The sequence below is a fragment of the Crassostrea angulata genome, chromosome 10, assembly GCF_025612915.1.
Source record: "Crassostrea angulata isolate pt1a10 chromosome 10, ASM2561291v2, whole genome shotgun sequence".
In the NCBI taxonomy this organism is placed as follows: domain Eukaryota; kingdom Metazoa; phylum Mollusca; class Bivalvia; order Ostreida; family Ostreidae; genus Magallana; species Magallana angulata.
Genome location: NC_069120.1, coordinates 49361701 through 49380903, shown reverse-complemented (window position 1 = coordinate 49380903; position 19203 = coordinate 49361701). Strand labels below are relative to the sequence as shown.

The 19203-nt window shown below is 34.9% G+C and overlaps 1 protein-coding gene across 3 annotated transcripts in view; it reads right to left on the bottom strand.

Annotated features, from left to right (window-relative positions):
- LOC128166844 (cGMP-dependent protein kinase 1-like) overlaps positions 1–19203 on the bottom strand; it is a 41963-nt gene that overhangs the window by 12330 nt on the left and 10430 nt on the right. Inside the window, exons 1-5 of one of the 3 annotated variants that reach the window (XM_052832267.1) lie at positions 18249–18590; positions 5942–6739; positions 4680–4846; positions 2851–2964; positions 30–135 (exon numbers count right to left, since the gene is read on the bottom strand). In XM_052832267.1, the coding sequence (XP_052688227.1) occupies positions 30–135; positions 2851–2964; positions 4680–4846; positions 5942–6495 (941 nt within the window). In that variant the 5' untranslated portion in view covers positions 6496–6739; positions 18249–18590. Of the gene's footprint in view, positions 1–29; positions 136–2850; positions 2965–4679; positions 4847–5941; positions 6740–14997; positions 15287–18248; positions 18591–19203 lie in introns of those variants that run through there. The other 2 variants (XM_052832268.1, XM_052832266.1) reach the window with 2 other exon arrangements.

Below are 19203 nucleotides of genomic sequence, written 5' to 3'. Positions count from 1 at the left end.
TTTTAGCCCTATATGCTGTATATAAGGACCTTCTGAGGAAGCGTATATTCTCTTCCTGTCGCTGTAGACCCGTCTTCATCATGATCGTCTGGAACACTCGGCGGTCCAGGACCCACACACACACATCGCTGAGGGCTGAAACAGACGAAAGGGACCACACCTATTAAAACCACCACACAAAGTCAGACGACAACAAAATCAGTGGAGCTACAGATTTCCTAAACCTAACGTTACAACAGGACAGGGTGAGGTATCACTGACAAATGGCAATAATACTTTGGTGTTTGATTTAACTAAAGTGACTAATGAAATAACATATAATACCACAACACTGAGCAGGATTTACATTTTATACATTACATAAAAATGAGATGCAAAATATGATATCTTAAACTTAAGACAAACTACCCGGTATGCTATGTAGATGCATAATCAATATCCTGAAAACAGACAACTTGGGTTTAATTAAGGAGGCGGTGGAAATAAAAGAAATCTTCTGTATTTCTGTCTAGTAATGAACAAATAAGATTAGAGACGCAGGTCCAGATATATAATTACATGTATAAAACCCCTAATGAGCAGATGCGACCTATACACGAAAAAAGTTGTCACGTGTTGCAGAGTTGAAAAGTTGTCACGTGTTGCGGCGTTTTCAATGCAATGTGCATGGTAAGTACGAGTTGAGTAATCTCTATAATATTGGCAGATGATATTGAACATGAACAAAAACAGTTAAATCAAAGAATCAATTCTTAGGAATTGAATTTTCGTAATAATTTGTTGCCAAATGCCACCCCCCTACACCACGTATTTAGAAATCAGATAATACATGTATAAAAAATCATTTACTATGAAATTTAATTCTTTTGTTGGAATTATCGTAAACATTACACTTGTACATATCCATTTTTACATTCATTAGGGATTTACTTCTTATTTCTTAAAAAACGATAGTCTATGAACAAAACTAAATCCAACATCATTTATTATTAAGAGTGTAATATGCAACAAAGAATAACCAACGGACAAATATAATTAACCACTACTAAAATACAGATAGTCTGGTTTATTATTTCCTTGTTTAATTAAATGAGCAAATTTAATGGTTGTTAGAAAATCATGTGTAACTATAGCAGCATTGAAATCGAAGGACTGAAAGGACTGAAAGTAGACATTTACTAATATCTGCATGTTTCATCTCTTCAACATTCCTAATGTTAATACAATTTATTATTTTAAATGTATTTCTACTCACTGTATGAATTCTTGTAATTTTAGGGAGATATGAATTCAGATAGATGAAAATGTAAAGAGTAAAATTCATTTTTGGTAGTTCGTACGGACAATGGAGGAAGAGATCGAAACAAAAAATAACCTCTCGTCAGGACCGACTCATGTTATGTACACGCCTACCATTTTGGCTGCCTTAATTATCTTAGAATTAATTTTGTTGTTTAATGTTTAAGTATATAAATTCCATTTTATATATCAATTTGTATTTATGAAAATTAATATTTTTATCTAATCAAATTCAATGGAAATTAACATAAATGCATCATTCAATCCTACCCGTCCAACATAAAAGATTAACTAATTCTAATGACCACTGAGGAAGTTGCCAGGTTACAGAACTTGTCAAGGAATGTAAGCATAGGATTGTGTAGTCTGGCAGAATGTAGCAATGCAACCTGACACTTCCCCGAAGATCGCGAAAGACACCGCGCGAGACAGTGTATAAATACAAATAGTATAGACTACAGTTTTATCGATAACAAGGGACGCACAAAGTTGAAAGAGCGTTCAGCGTTTGATGAGACGGAAACTGAACATCAAGGACAGTGAGTTAAACAATGAAAGAACAATTATCATTTAAAGTCAGAAAATGGCGTATTGAGCAGGCGTCTTATATAGTTTCCTGAGATGTTTGATACCATCCTACATAGTAGTAGCTTCTATGGGGTTTATGGTTAACTACAATGTAAATATTGTACATATATTTATAGCACCACTAAAGATATGGTAAAAAGGGAGTTTCCAGTTCTCGAATCAGTTCTGAACTACTAGCGCCATTGCTGAATTTTTCGGTTGCCCTCTTGACTTGCTGACTAACGGTATCTTACTGGCTTTCAAAATACCAATAGTTGTTATGGGTTTTGCGGATCTATTTTCTAAAATTGAAATTTTCTACGCAACTTGAAATACTAATTCGCCTCTTACCAACTAAAACCAGTAACTGAAACACTAAGCTGGAAAAGGGCAAACAAAGTTTTACGCGTTTTTTATTAAAGATGATCTAGAGTGTATATGCTAAATGTTATGGTCATTATCTGCCATCAGATATTTCCATCGATAGCTTGGGTCTTCCGGGTGTCAGGAAACATTTAAATCACCAATAAGCAGTAAGAATCAATAAATAAGTACATGTATTTAATGTACCGTAAATACGTCATTATGGGTCATCTGATTGACCATTTTGAAAAGCAAAAGTAAAATGTTAGAATTGAATAACAGAATAGTACATAGTAACTTTTGTTTAGGTGGGGATAATCATTTATATCGTCTTATAACGAGATAATGGATATTAAGGTTTAACTAAGGAACCAGACAATGATATGTGGTTTATACGTCTATCTTATAGTGTTTTTGTAAACAACTCTGCTAGCATGGTTTCAGTAAATTTTATAATAAAATACATGTTCATGATGCATCACTATTGGTTTAATAGTTACGATCGTATTTCTGATGAGTTTGGTTTAACGTGTTTTGTTATGAATTATGGCTTTCGGTAACAAATATACCAAACACTATACACAGTCCGGCTAATTATAATATTCGGATCGGTTACGGTACCTTTGACAGATGCAGTCCTAGTACAGTTATATAGAATGGCCAGCTCTCCAAAAGCCTTCCCAGCATTCATCTTCCCAAGGACCTTGTTGTTTTTAAGGACTTCCAGCTCTCCGTCTGCAGGCAAATACATTCAATGTCAGTGATACACACATCAATTGTCATCAAAAATATCAAAAATTGGCTCATACAGGTAGTTCATGATTCAAAGTATGGTACCATAGTATATTGTATGTAATGAGTTTTGTTCCTACAAATGATGTTGTTGTTGTTGTTGTATAAAATAAAACTAAGAACGTCCAGAATATATTTCTTGTCGATGAGTTAATTGAAACACGATGTACAATACAGAACGAAAATACGTTAGGAAAATTAAAGTACAACAATTTCTTCAGCCTTCGGAGGATAATGTTTGAATGTGGCGATTGCTTTGGGAAAACGCGGGATTAAAAGAGCGAAAAAGACGAACTCCTAGAGAAATATTGCTCTAAAAACAATACATGTAAAGACAGTGGCATAGCAAAAATTGATTTCAGTATCTTATTGTATACGGTTTGCTGTAGTTGTTGCGAATCTTTGGGGAAGGAAACAAAGAACATAGAGATTAATTGGTTCAGGTTGAGATTGTCAATTTCTTGTTTCATGGAGTGATGAAGAATTGGTACGACGGAAGGACAGAAATGACTTTACAGAGAGAGAGAGAGAGAGAGAGAGAGAGAGAGAGAGAGAGAGAGAGAGAGAGAGAGAGAGAGATTTGGGGAGAGTGGTGATGGAGTTTTTGAAATAGTCTTAATTATTTTGCTATAATTTTAGTCGTCAAAGTCACGTTTAAGATTATTTAGAGGATGTTTCGCCATTTTATGGAACCAGTTTGTGGAACCACAGTATAATTGTGAATAAGATTAAAACTTAATTTAGTTAGCTTGCTGAAGTCGCCTACATCTGATTAAATACACAACACCTGTTAAAAAATAATTATCTCTTCTCGGTGCAGTGTTCTAAAAAGTTAGCAGCTTCAACAGGCGAGAGATTAGCTTGATCCGATACAGGATATTTATGGCAACATCAACTGAACAGATTAGTTGCAATTCAAACGACTTCTTTGAAATGATTCAAAAATCCTTTTAAAAATCTGTATTAAAAATATCGATTGCTCCGAAATGAATAAAATCAGATGGTATTTCTTTTTTGGAGTAAGATGTGATGCCTAGATCATTATCGTGACGTACGTTATAATCTTGTCAAATTGTGTGGGGCTAAATTAAGGTTCAAAGACGGCGTATGGCAAAACGCCGGGGTTTAGAACGCCGTCTAAAATAATTAAAAAAGGAGTAATAAATATAATCAGCCGATATCAAATGTGACGAGGTCGATTAATCGGGTTGTCCGGGGTCTGAATAAAGAGAATGTAATTAAATGTTAAAAAAAAAAGAAAGCTTGTATAATTGCATTAGCTCTCATGCAGCTACGTGCAGTCATCTTGTGTTTATTCTTAATTGATACATGTACATGTATTTTTTGCTCACAAAGAACTGATACACAAAAGACACTAATTTTGACGTACATCGAAGGAGTTTGTTTGCTCCAACAATAAAGAACATAAAAACCCCGCGGAATCATCTATCATCTAAACTGTAAAAATTATTTTTTTTGTATACTAGTACATGTTTTTATTTTTGAGATTTGTTTTGTGTGTTTACCAAAATTAATCGTCCTGGTCCAACTTATAACAGATATCGTGTGTTTGTGACTAACTTTATAATGTTTCTGTTTTGTGGTACGGATTGTCAATGCATTTTTACATCTGTGTCTGTTGACATCCGGGTACTTACCTGCCGAGACATACACGTGCTGGCCGGCATCACCTTCCCTGATTATGTAATTTCCCTGCTTGATCCGTTTCTCATACATACAGTCCACGATCTCTCGAACCTGGGTGGAGTCCAGGTTCTTCAAGAAATCGTTGCCTAAAATTGCATCTTTTATCAATTGTTTTGACCTGGAAAGTAGGAATTGAAAGATGTTTCACAAGAATTTTACGAAGAATTTCATTGTATTAAGTTCTAAAAGACCATTCAGTCTTTGACCCTACTATCTAATGACAAAGGCAAAATGACGGCAAAAACAGTTGTATGTGAAAAAGGATGACTTTTGCAATGCAAATTTTGCATACTTAGAATTAAGCATTTGAAGCTTACTATAAATAGCAAAGATATCAAATGTAAACATAGATGATGTAGATGAGTCCAGGTGATAGCGATCAATATTGACCAACGGATTGTCGAAGTTCTCGGGTATTAACAACAATTCTCCTTATTAATTTATTGACAGGTAAGGCGGCAGAGAGAGTTACGTAACTCTATTTTAGAATTTCTCTTGACGACAGATTTTTCAGTCCAAATTGTAGAAAACGATTTTTAACCATACGTCAAGTAGAAAACCAAGATAGATCTAGCGGTTATTCTGGGTCTACACGTACTAGAAATACTCTTTTTGTCAGAAGACAATTTTACCTATTACCATGGTAATAAATTGGCTAATATGGCGCTAACTGGAATGTAATACTATATACAATAGATCGACTCCGTTGGTATTTAGAATAACTTCTTGAGTATATATTTGTTGTGGTAGATATTTAAATGACAAGTGCTGCATTCCTTTCACTAGTTTTATTGATTGATGACATTCTCCCATATGTGCTAAAACGTACACACTGTTTAATCTGACAGAGATGATTTGCCATACTTATGTATCTACATGCTTCCTTAATGCATGTGCGACAAAACTTGGTTTATTACGTATTATAAAACGGTTTTTAGGCAGTGTTTTGATGTACAATATTGTTTTATGCCTAATCTGGCGGTACACATTCTAATGGATCAGGTGCTAGATACTTACTCCCCATCGATTTTTATGAACATATACCGTGTACTTTATTATATACAAATATCTACCTTAATTGTTGAAAGCTACATGTATTATGGCAAAGGCCAGTAATTAATCTCCTTTTTACGCACAGGTGATGAGACCTCAGAGCGGGGATTTTGTCTTACCTGTTTTTGTTACCTATAAAAAGGTTTCATCGCATACTGACCTGAAATCCTTCTCTATATGTTTGATTTCCACAACAGCCCCATTCTGTTGAGCCATCGGGCTCTCGGCGGACACACCCTGTTTTTTGGTCCGTAACTCTTGCTGAGAGCCGGCCATTTGGGAATCCTCCTGAATGGTGGCCAAAAAGTCGAACTTTCCCCCAGCACCAACATTTTTATGAACTTTAATATGTAACACAGATTGTAGCTTGTCCACTTCGGCGCGAAGTTTGGAAATTTCCAAACACTTGTCTTCCAAAAGTTTTGATTTTTCATGAAGTTCGGCTTCATAGCGCTGTAACTTGGCATCCCTGATTTTGAGCTCCTTCTTAAGTTCGGGTACCAGAGTCTTCAGTTTAATAATATCTATGTTTTCTCCGTCCACGTTAATGCTAGAAGCACTAGCCCCGTTCCCCATTTTGTTTCCGGTGGGGGGACTAGACAGCGGGAGAGGAGCGGGCCCTTTTGACCCTCCTGGTAGCTTGTTCACTCCTACACGACTTAGCAGTGATCCGCTCTTGCTGCTCGTACTGCTAGTATTGTTTGGTAAAGGCATGATGAGTTTTCTCCGTTTTCAGATACAACAAGATTTCTGATTGGTCGTTTGGCTAAATCAAGCGGTAACTCGAAGAGATGCTGTGAAACATGCTAAAACGTTGCTAGGTAACACTTCGATTCCATAATTTCCATCTACCTGGATGACGAAATCACAGTAAATGTCATACCTGTGTACTTATCGAATAGGGACTAAAATGTCTCCCACTTCTGTCATCGAGTGGCCTGGCTTGAAATGCGTGATTCTGGAAAAGAAAGACAAAGCATTTGAATGAACAGCATCGGTACTACAGTCATTAAACTCAATTAATGACTGCATTAAAAGGTAAGTGATATAGACTTCAGGGCAACCGCGATCTATGCACGATTTATGAGGCACGCGTTCATATTTATTTATTTTTACTTCATCGTAAAACGAATATGATATGTGGTCAGATTGACCTTGTGTAAAGACATCTGCCTTGGGAGATGCATGTGGTTATTTATCATACATGGAGAGAAAGTTTCCGCTCTCGCGAGGCAAAGTCGGGGGATCATTTTATTTGATTAACACATCTCATATCAGGAACCCCAAAGACTTCGATGTCATTGCGGATTTCGTTTTCAAAGCCAACGCTCTATAATTTGTATCAAAATGAACAAATATGTTACACATTTATCAAATAATCATTTGACCATTAAGTCGCATTTACTGTACTTGAGTAAATAACTGATTATTTGTCCTTGTTTGTCGAAGTGAATTTTGTTAATGCAATGGAACGAAATCCCTCCACGGGGAAAAGCAAGCAACTTGACGTCTATACAACTTCAATTACCGAATGCCTCTACCGATATACCTACCGATATACACGCAATGCGAACACCGTAAATTCACTGTAGAAAGCCTCAAACCCAAGTCCAAATAAAAGGCAATACCACTGCTTTAAAAAAAGGCAGATCTTTGCAGCTAGCAATAAAACAATACTTACAGGCTTCGATCGTTAGATTCATGTTTATGATTCTCTCAAACTGTGCAATAGCCTGTTTGTTTCACGTTTATCGAATATCTCGAATTATTGATATTTGGTCGACAAAATTTAAATGCCTCTAAAGATTGCAAAAGAATTTGAAAACAGATGCTTAAAATGTTATCATTCTTGGGGAAAATGTTACCGGTATTAATGTTTTCGCTAAAAACATAACTTCTCACACACTTGAGATCTTGAAATATAGGGAAGTGTTTACATGAAGACAAATTGTCTTTGTTTAATAGCGTTTATCATTTGTCTCTCTGACTTCTAAATTCCAATTCCTAGGACAAGTCAAGCATACAGGTGAACCTTGATTGATGTACAAAACTCTGACAGTGAAACCGGTATTAAATGCAAATTACAGCTACGAAAAGGTGCACAACAAACAAACGAAAATATACAAGGTTATTACGTAAACGAGGGCCATAGCATGATGAGGCACCTGTGCAGCAGATCAGGTAAAAAGAAAAGTGGTGGTTGGGGGGGGGGGGGGGGTGAAGGCTTTATATTAGTTTCTGTGCTTAACGAATTTGTAGAAGAAATAAAAGAGCTGATGAGAAAATGATTGTGTGAAAACGAAGGAAATAAAGATGAGCACATGCAGTGAAAAACCAGCAGATCGTCAGAGTTATTGGTCTTCTACAGAAATTACTTCCTAAATCGTGCAAAAGATAAAAAAGCAAGGTTTGATGATGAATTTCTGTGCAGAATATACAACTTCTATAGAAATTTATCAAGTTGAATCGTTAAGTTACATGCAAGGAATTATTTTTTTAAGGATTTGATTTCCTTGTTTTGACCACGAAAGACGTTGACTCTAAATACCAAAAAATAACAATTACAATTTTACCCAAAAATTTAGCAACACGTTCTACTCTCCATAAAAATACTTAAGTAACTGGATTGCACTATAACTTTAAGCAACACACATGGAATCATTTTTCAGTGCGAAAGCTATATGTTTTACATAAACCACACTTACTCTCCTTCCTAATAAATAGTCTCACAGGAGGTAAAACAACAGATAAAAATCAACATTTAACGAAGAATCCTATTTTTCACACATTTATCTTGACAATGAACTTATTAACATTGTCGGGGGAATACCGGTAAACATAATGACACAGCTATTACTCCTTACTATTCAATTAAAAACAAATCTTTGATAGAAATGTCAAAAAACCCATATTTTTGTTTTGGTAAGCATATATTGAGCAAAAGCGTTGTTTAGTGTGTTAAAATCATTTTCAAGCCATCTTCTGCCATCAAGATAAATTCATGATCACCGAACATGGAATGGTCAACGAAGATGAAAACAGGTAATTTTAATCTGATACGATGTCAAGAGCGCTCCCGATACATGTACCTGGGTGGTAGAAAGGGACTTCAGGAAGCAATAAATCCCCAGCTTATGGGATTAAACGATTTAAATTTCAAATAAATATCAGCTTTTCGGTGACTTTTTAATCCATTAACCACATAGGTAAGTAAATATATATAATCGATATTTCTTTCTTACCCAAAGAAACACACCGAGAAACCTTAATCAGAATGGCAATGGATAAATAACAATTAACGAATGCAGAAATCTTAATGCCAGAAACAAATCTAAAAATTTGAACAAAGAAGATAACCATTTTCTAATCTTTTAAAAAAGACACCAGAACGGGTTTCCAATAACAAGAACTTCGACAAGACACAATGAGACACTAGGTCAATAATTTTACTGAGCGTGTGGATCGATTAGAAAGAGAAACAACCGGCCTCGTGTTGCCGACAGAGAGCTGTGGGGTTATCCTTCCTGTCCTACAGAGATGCCATCCTATAGATGCATACATTAATTCAGTTTTAATTTCAAATCCTAGTGTAAGTTTTAAAAAATGCTTGATTAGAAATATTTTTTTTTACTTGTTGATTATGCACTTGATATGTGATACATTGTAGTTTCATTCTGAGTTAACCAAATTCTTTATCCGTAAAATTGGCGCCAAAATCATTTTGCATTTCATTTTATAAACAATTTGAGCTGCAATTAAATTTTGATGTCAGATATTTTTCATGCAAAATCACAATTAAAAAATGACTATAATGATTACTTTTGTGTGAAAAGTATCCAGAGACTGATATCAAAGCAAACTTATATATTACTGTCGGCTTGTACAAAACTGGGTTGCCTTTTCATTCCATTGCGAATAAATCTTTCTTCTGATGAAATTTATTTGGTTTGATCTTATTATTGAAAAGAATTAAGCTACAGAACTATCATGACATCAATTTGCAAAAAAATAAAGTTTTTAAAAATACAACTCATATTGCTTCTTTGTTCTCTGTTTTTGTTCATGTTCTACCTTCTTAGAAAATGGAAAAGATAAGCAAAGCACCAGTTCTCTAACCCTGTAATATCTAGTATATTATGAAAGTATTATAAGTAAAATCTACTTCCTTTTCGGTGCTTTTTTATATATTATTGATTGAATATTCTCTGAAGATTAATCTTAAAGAAAGTTTAGATAATTTTGTACTTTTCTTAATAAAAACCGACAAGTCAGTAAGGCGCCCAAGGATCTACTCCGATTCACAAGAAAGCACTGCTCTGGGGCCTAGTGTATCTACCGTTCGATTTTTCATTTATCTCTGTAGAAAACAGCAAAGTCTTACTCCCTCCTTTCTGGTGATAGAGCGAAAGCTGACAGAAGGATTATTTATACCGCCACCCTGGGATGATAAACGACCAGCGTAATTGCCCTTCTTATTGGAAAATTGTTGATTTATATCTTTATAATAGCCAACTATATTTTCTAGCGACTTTATCTTTCAAATACTCGGACTTCTTCTCAAAGATCCTGGAAATAGTTAGTACAGGTCTGATTTATGCAATATTCTACCTGGAATTCTTGTTATATAGAAATAGTTAGTACAGGTCTGATTTATGCAATATTCTACCTGGAATTCTTGTTATATAGAAATAGTTAGTACAGGTCTGATTTATGCAATATTCTACCTGGAATTCTTGTTATATAGAAATAGTTAAATGTTATCTCTCCAAAGAATAATCTTCAGACGATGATGTAATCTAGTTTGTCTTCTTTTGATGCACATCTTATTTTTTTCACGTCATATTATTCCTTAGCATGCAACAAAAACATGCATTTTGTTAAATTTAGACTTAAACATTCGTGTAACAATCTTCTTTTTAACATGCTTGACCTAACACTGACTAAACAGGGACGATCAACATCACAAATTCCGGATTCTATTACAGTGTAACATCTTTTGCAACTTGCAAGATAAAAGGTAATTGAAGTTATCTATTGACGTATTCGGTTATTCTAATAAAAGAGCATTACATCCACAAACATTACCCCCCCCCCCTCCCCCCCTAAAAAAAGAAAGATTTGTAAAAAGATATACATGTAGGAAAAAATTCGAATATTAAAGATAAAATATATGATGTTTTTCTTGACTAAGTGATAGTTTACAGCTTAAAAATCATATTAAAAAATTGAGGACCATTTGATAGCCTTTGTGGACCACTAAAAACTCTTTAAATGATATTCTGCCTACCAAGTGAAATAAACGCTTTAAAACAACCACAAAACGTTTTAGATAGATAAACTCGTTTGTTATACTTTCATGTTAAATACTGAAATCTGATTGGTTAAGACGCAGTTAATAATATTTACTATTACCCTCAGCGTTAGCAACGCACTTGGCAACGGGTAACATTAAAAAATGTTACATGCGCGAAAATTATGCGCGTACGGTTCGCTGTAGAATTCACGTTATTCCTATATAAAAGCAGTACAATTTTCTTAAAAATTTTTAAAAAGACATTCAGTATAACAAAATAAATAGTGCCTGTTTGGGAGGATAACAGTTGAAATTGACACCCCTCGAAAACCATTGTCAACCTCCGCTTCGCGTCGGTTGACAATGGTTTTCTCGGGGTGTCAATTTCAACTGTTACCCTCCCAAACAGGCACTATTTATATAATATCACACGATCCGGGAAAAATATAACACGTCACATGTAAAAAAGAAGCGTAAAAATCGTAACGGTTGCAGGTACTTTACGTTGGAAGAATGGTTGTCAAGAGCACAATAAGCTATATACACAGACCGCTGTTTTATCCTGAAGCTTACCTTATGACCATCAATCAGGGCTAATTGTTCGGTTTTTCACTTCACCCCTGGAGGGGAAGTGACGCAATGAAACAACTCTCTGTTAAAACCTTAATTTGTATTCATAATGCATCAGGCGATACTGTTGGAAAAGGTTTTTTTTTTACATTAGTGTACACTTGTCAAGACAAAAATTTGATGTTAAAATAATTGTGTACTATAAAAATCCTTTGCAAAAACAACCCGTATAGCTTGCAGTTCTATTATCCACTTATTAATCATCCAGCTAATCAATTATCTCATCAATATGTTAAACAATAAAAATGATAACAGATGCAGGTTCATAATCAAATACCAAACAACAGTTGCAATGCAACCGGTCTGGAAGTCAAATATACATTAAGCTTGACATAAATTTTGTTAGATTTTATTTTACCTTGACCTACGTAGCGAATGGCCTTCATGAGGGCAAAGGTCAAGATGTTAGTTGCTTTGTATTTCAAAATAATCAATGATAGTCTAACAAAATTGGTCGTTTCTTTGAACTTCATAATACACATGCATCTTTTAAGTATTGACAAAAGAACTACTTATAAGTTACACAGGTTTAATTCTACCTTGAACCAGGAATAATTTTAATATAATATATCGGAAGTCCAACAAAACATTTTTCATAATTTACATGTAACAGCATACTTCGAATTGTCGTGTAATCCAATGTAGCTTCCTAATGCAGAACCATGTAAAATTAATGCACTTCATTTGATAGGTTTAGTCGCCGACATGTTGCAGTGGTTTTAAAGAGTCACAGAGGGAAAAAAAAGACAATAAATAATTTGTCATTTATAATGGGTATGCACGATATTTTGTTTAGTGGCATTGAAAAAATAAGCCATAAATGGAATTGGCGGTGAAATCTCCAGATGAGCAAAGATAAACAACAAAGGACCTCTCTCCGGAGCAAAGGATTTTCTGTGTACATCACACCATTGCTATAGCTGTACTCAGACTAACCTGTCCTTACTGTATGTGCAAAATAAAATAAAAGCGATCTAGCCTACGTTTTGCGTGATTTACGATAAATGTTAGGAATTCAAAACGTGTTTCTTTTTACCAAAATAAAGTCACTGATATAAGTAGGTTGCATGATTTCCCCTGTTCAAGTAAACAAAGTAGATGTTTGTTTAACAACACTTCATTGTCTTTGAAAATTTTTCCTGGACAAACATGAGAGGAACCTTGTGTTTGAAGTCAATGTGTATAACTCTATGTACTATAATTTTCTTTAAAACCAATGTATTTATCGTAATCAAGAAATTAACCCTATCTCTTAATGACTTTACACTGAATAGCTGTATCCATTCAGATTTTTAAAATGATTTTTTGGGAATTTGAATCAATATTAATATCTCTGAGTGATAAACATAAATGTTTCCAGGGAAATCTATGAGCAAAGCTTCAATAAATGTCTATTAAAATGTTCTACAAACGGAAACCATATAGATGAGATAAGGTTATGGCCTTGCATTGGCAAACCGTAGAAGGTGGTCCTGGGGCAGGCTAGATGTAGGTGCCAACTGTACAAGCATATGAATAGAAACTGAAACCATTAGTATAATAATACATTGATTGAATCTATATTTTCAAAAGGTCGTTCCATGAAAAATATTTCCTTTTCACAAACACCCCTGCGAATGTTATTGTCATTTAAATTTTAAATCACGTGGTTTTATTTGACCCTTTCAGTTTCGCAGTAAAAATCGTGCCTCGTGTTTATAGTCTATTTTAGAGAATCTAGGTACTTGTAGTCAAATATAAATTCTAGAGGTTTATTGATTTTAAACTTTATCTTCATTTATTGGTGGGTAAAATGTGTCCTAGAAATAAATGTGACAATACAAAAATAGTTTTTTTTCTGCTGTTGCGACAATTAACATGCGTAGTAGACACCCCCCCCCCCTGAGAATTAATTTTCGATCCGCGCCTGACCTAGTAATAACACTGATAGTGAAACAGACTGTACTATTTTATGCAGAATGTTCCTTAAAAATTGCTCGATATATTAAGTTTTTATGCAAAACATTCACCCATTATTTTTTTAAAAACATGGTATTGCACACCACAAGGATCAAACATGGCTATGATTTTATTAAGCAACCCGATGTTTATATTATCAACCACTCTACACGTGGTTGAACACGAACGATAACTCTGTTTCGAGTATCATCGTTTAATTTAAAAAACCTCTAGATGGTGAAATAAGACATACATCTTCGGTGAAGTCTCGTGAACTTTCATTCGAGCACCTCTGGATTTATTACATACTTAGCAACGATAAAGAAAACATTCCGAACACATTCGCAGGGGTGTCAAAGTACAAAAAGCTGGAAACCTTCGGCATACAATCTCGTATATTGCTTACGTGAGTGACATTTTTGTCTGGCCCTACAAGAAGCAGACAAAACGAACAGTGTTATAGTTAGCCTATTTTAATCTGTAAATCAGATCTAAGTCAATCATAAAATGATGTCAAACAAAATAACCAGGTCATCAATCGATTAATCAACATCACACCCACACACACACACATACACACGCACATCATTCTGATAGAAAGCCTTTTTTCTGGCTAGTTAATGGTTACCTACAAGTATATTATCGGTAAAGAGATGTTGTCTGATACCCCAAGGCTATACATAAGCTCGTCATCTGACCATCAATCTTAGCCTCGCTCCATCAGACATATTTCACACATGATGGGTGTTTCTGTTTTTAAAGGCATGCCTGTACTTTTAAAATGCACACTAAGCGCTTGAAATAGATAAAGCGTATAATTTGAATCTAATTATATTCCACAAATCTCAAGTCTTACAGTTATGAATGTTTTAATGAAAACACCTTAGCCGACAAGAACAGTTTGAGTTCCTCTCAAATCAATTGCCTGGTCGTTAAAATTTTGATTCTCAATCATCTTAATTTGTGTAAAGGACATTATCATAAATCACACATGTAAATACATGTACATTAATTTTTTTTGCACAGAGCACGTCAAAGTTATTAGAATATTTCTTTTTTTTTGTTTTGGTTTTTTACTTTTAAACTATACTCCACTTCAGCATATATGGAAGAGCAAATATAACTATTTCACCGCTATAAGTTTTATAGAAATAACTGAGTATTCAGATCTGGTGATTCCCTTGCATATTTGTACCTTCTAAATCATGAATATCAAATACTTGTTTAATTAAGACCAGTTGTCATATCATCAGATCTACTAACTTCCCCAAAAAAATTCAAATACACGGAAATAAAAAAAAATGTCTTAACATCCAAATTCAGTATTGAAAGTTTATAAACAATACACATCTTACCCCCAAAAAGAGATTTCCGTTTTTCTCCACCACAGGTAATATCAAGGTGTTATATACGGTAAGTCTATCTACTCACATTGAGGCAAATACAAATTGTCAGATATGTTATATCGTAAGCTTCTTAATGTTCTATCGCAATGCTGTATAACTGAAGTCCACCGAAAGAGGAGAGTTGATCAACGCAACACTGCAAATTAATATGCAAATGTCTCCTCGTCAGCGCTCATACATATTCTTTTTCTCATCCTTTTTTTCTCGCTAGTTCGAGGGATGAATAAGAACAAGCGAGAATATCAACAATGGACACCAACTCGTATTGACTCTCCACTACATGCAGTTCCAACAAATAAATTGATGGTTATTCTAGATCTGTAAAGGTTTTATGCAGGAAAAACCCCCGAGAGACGTTTTAAGAACACGCTAGCCGATTGGGCCTATAAGTTGTTGCATCGAGTGCAATATTTTCTGCTTGTCAGAATGCAACAACTTGTGACATCTCGCCGCTCTGTCACTCCGCTTCTTTGTAATTAATGTGCACTTGACATACAATGTTATACAATGAATCGAAATCAACAATTTGTTGTATAAATTGTTTTCATCCAAGCCTATATCTTTTATTTACTATTCTGGTGATCGTTGGTTTTCCCCGTGATCGTTGGATTTCCCCAAGTCTTAAAACCACAAAAACAAAAGTTATTTTGATTTCGTTATGAGCAGGGAACGGTGTGAATTTTAATTACCTTCGTTGAAATTTGCTCCTTTGCGTAATTTGGTCAGAATATCAATTAATATTCACACATCTGAACATAACCTTACAGCTAATCCCCCGAACCTTGGGTTGTTTGGGCGATTTCAAATAAGATTTTATTATTACCAGTACATGTATTTTCCATCTAGCATTTCTTGGAAAATGCAAATTAAAAAAAAAGGAAGAAAAAAAGAAAAATAAGATTACCAATAATTCATGTCTGTTGATGCCTTCATAAACAGGGAACTCCAAAATAAAAATACACAAAAGAAGAGCAGACAGTACTGAAACATTAAATAATTTGTCAGTCTTCTACACTTAGAAGTGCTTTATTATTTTATTCCAAAAGTCGTCAATCCATGATTAGACAGACAGGTCATAAACTATTTGCTTCGTCGCAGAAATTTTTAACATAAAACATAGTGACCTTCATGAGAAGTTTGAAGGCTACTCGTGAGCCTGCAGTTTTCTATCTATTCCATAGGTCCTCTAAGGTTGGTCTCGTGAATAACAAGCAATCATGCAGGGTTGATGAGCAGACCTACGGATTGAACGTCGACTGGAGACAGACCATTGTCAAAGGTCTTCTCCCAATCTCGCCGACATCTGTGCTAGATAATGGAGGAAATGTAAGACCAATGCAGTCAGTGCTCGTCAATCACACAGCACAACTCTTTATTATACATGATCTATGTCATTATATCAAATGATGAACCAACTGTATCAAATCTTTTGTCATCAAGATAATAACCACACAGAGCTCAGAAAAAAACCCCAGCTTGTTGTGCATTTCTAGCTTTCGCTGAATCGAATTCCTAAAAATCTTTGTTTGAACAACTTTTTTTCTCTGAACCTTTTTTCCTGCAATTTCTGATTGTTTGTATTTGAACTAATGTGCATTAGGTTAATTGAGGACACTAAAGAGTCCAATGACATTTCTCATAAACTACAAATGCATAAATCTTTAATCAAGATAAGTGGATTGTATGCGGTTCCCTGTCTGATTGCCGCATTGCTGCAAGTTTCCATGAAAGAGCGTGAAAAGCAGAGTACTAACATTTGGTCCATATAACCAGCATTTCCTTGCCGCTGCCTACATTTATTTGATAGTTAAATCATGTAATCAAAAAATCGGGACAATGACAGGCTTTCCTCTTAGTGCTCGCGTTCTTGAAGATTTGGTACGAGGCTGTCTCCTCAGATGTATACAGGAAGTCCACAGTGGGGTTTTTCAATTATCGAAATATAACAAACATTTCCCCTTTTTATGACAGCGGGATTTTTATGACAGCTACATTATTACAATGCTGACCAATATTTCCATGTCCGACAGACCAAATTACATTAAGATTGTTTCCATTTTATTTCTGTAATATACCAATATTTTATGAAACTTGAACATATCCTTCTTAATGGATGACTCAGAGGGAATTTATTATATTAGCGAGTAACTTGATCAGACTATACCCCAAATCACAATATCCAACGCGAGATCACACGGTCTTTTTGTAAGGGATTGTTATTAAGTCACTTTAAAATGCAATATAGCGATAAACGAAAATCCTTCCAAGACCAATGTGGACTAGTAACATTTCAAGAAAGTGTCGATTTCACCGGATATGAAATTCATGCGAGGTGGTCTCATCAATTACAGAGTCTGTACGGGGACCATTTATGAGAAAGCTAGCTCCAAGGCGTTAATTCAACAGAGACCTAATCAGGCTATTGTAGAGTTGTTCAAAGCGAATGATTAGGAAAGTAGAAGCAATTGAATTCTATGCAAAATTTGTTTATTAAATTCCTGTTCGATGCTAAGTTGTATGAAAGCAGAATACCCCCATACAAAAAAAACCCCGATGCAATTAGGTCCTGGCTTGTACTTATTTTGAGGAGTTATTTCTTCACACGTTTTTTAATTATAAAAGCAGAAAAATTGTGTGGTATATATTTAGTATTCTGGGTTTGACAGGAATCATTAAATCTGTCACGGCAGACAATCCTGGAGAATGTCGCCGACCTAGTCTGTCCAGTTCACGGAATCACACCAAACAAACCAGGGGCTTACAGCTGTATTAACAGTTTAATTTACTTCATCAATATTTCACCCATAGTGCACTACTTCCAATATCTTCTGCATCAGACATTTTCCATTGCCCCTGATTTCATGACCGTCTATCGGAAATAGAATTCTTATTTACATTTATATAGACCTGTAATGCCGATTTCCGAGTTCTTTCGATAGACAAGTCGATTTCCAAGTTCTCTCGATAGACAATGGTAGATTTGAAACTTGGTCATTACCTGGCGGTTACATAAGCCTTCAAGAGTCAAAAACTTGAAGAAAATTGCAAGACCAGACGCCATAATCATAAGTTTAGCTATGGTTAATGGCGAAGTATAATAATTACTGTAACATGAAAAAATTCTTATTGCTATTATTGACAAAAGCATTGACATGCCGATGCATTAGGTTCCTAATGTCTGATCTATAACCAAAACTTACCCACAATTTTCTTTGCTTTGTAGCCCAGTAATAATTCCCAAGACACATAAAAATCCTTAGTCAGTGACACATTCATGAATATTCTTCTTCGAAGAGTGTGCGAACTGTAATTCCCTTAATATAAATCCACAATAAAATAAAAACAAAGTGTGATATAGATCAATTAGTCCGTTCCCAAAAACAATGAATCTTCGGTCAAAATCAGACCCACAAAATACAATCCTGGTCTGCGGAGAGCCCCCGTGTACAAGACACCGCTAATATGTAAAATCTGATTCTATAATACAGTCGTTTGTCATTTGCTTGCAACGTGACCCTAGCCCAGGGCAACAGCAATATAATGGAGACACGAGCAAGCACCTGATTGAAAAGCGACTTACAGTCATACTCTCAATCATAACTTATTGCTGGAAGATAAGGGGTTACTGCTTGACCTTCGATTGGTTCAATTCAGGGCAACTCCTACATTCGTATGTTTTTATCTCATTTTCAGTCAAGGTAATTTATATCCGTGAAAACTCACAAACTCGTTTATGGGGTTTGACAGTTAGCTTTAGGAATTATTGTGCAGTCATAAATGCTTTGATTCGTGTCACCTGGTAAAGAGTCACACCGCATACAGGGAGAAAAAACAAGCAATTTCCCGTGATAAAAATTAAAAACGGTGAATTCTGTAATGTGTACAAGTGCTTCGTCGAGCAGTGGATTTTCATATAATCCATTAATCAGAATTTAATTATGTTGATGTCAATACGTAAAAAATAAATCACTTTGGATAAAAATGAATCAATTCAAATCGAATGCTGTTGGGTTTCGGTCTAGGGTATATAAATAAAATACGACGTCGAATTTTTTCCAGTTTTTGTGAGTATTTTGAAGTATTTCCCTGTAGTTATGTACTTGCATTGAAATAAAAGGGCATTAAATTTTTTTAACCCGCCTCCAAACATTTATT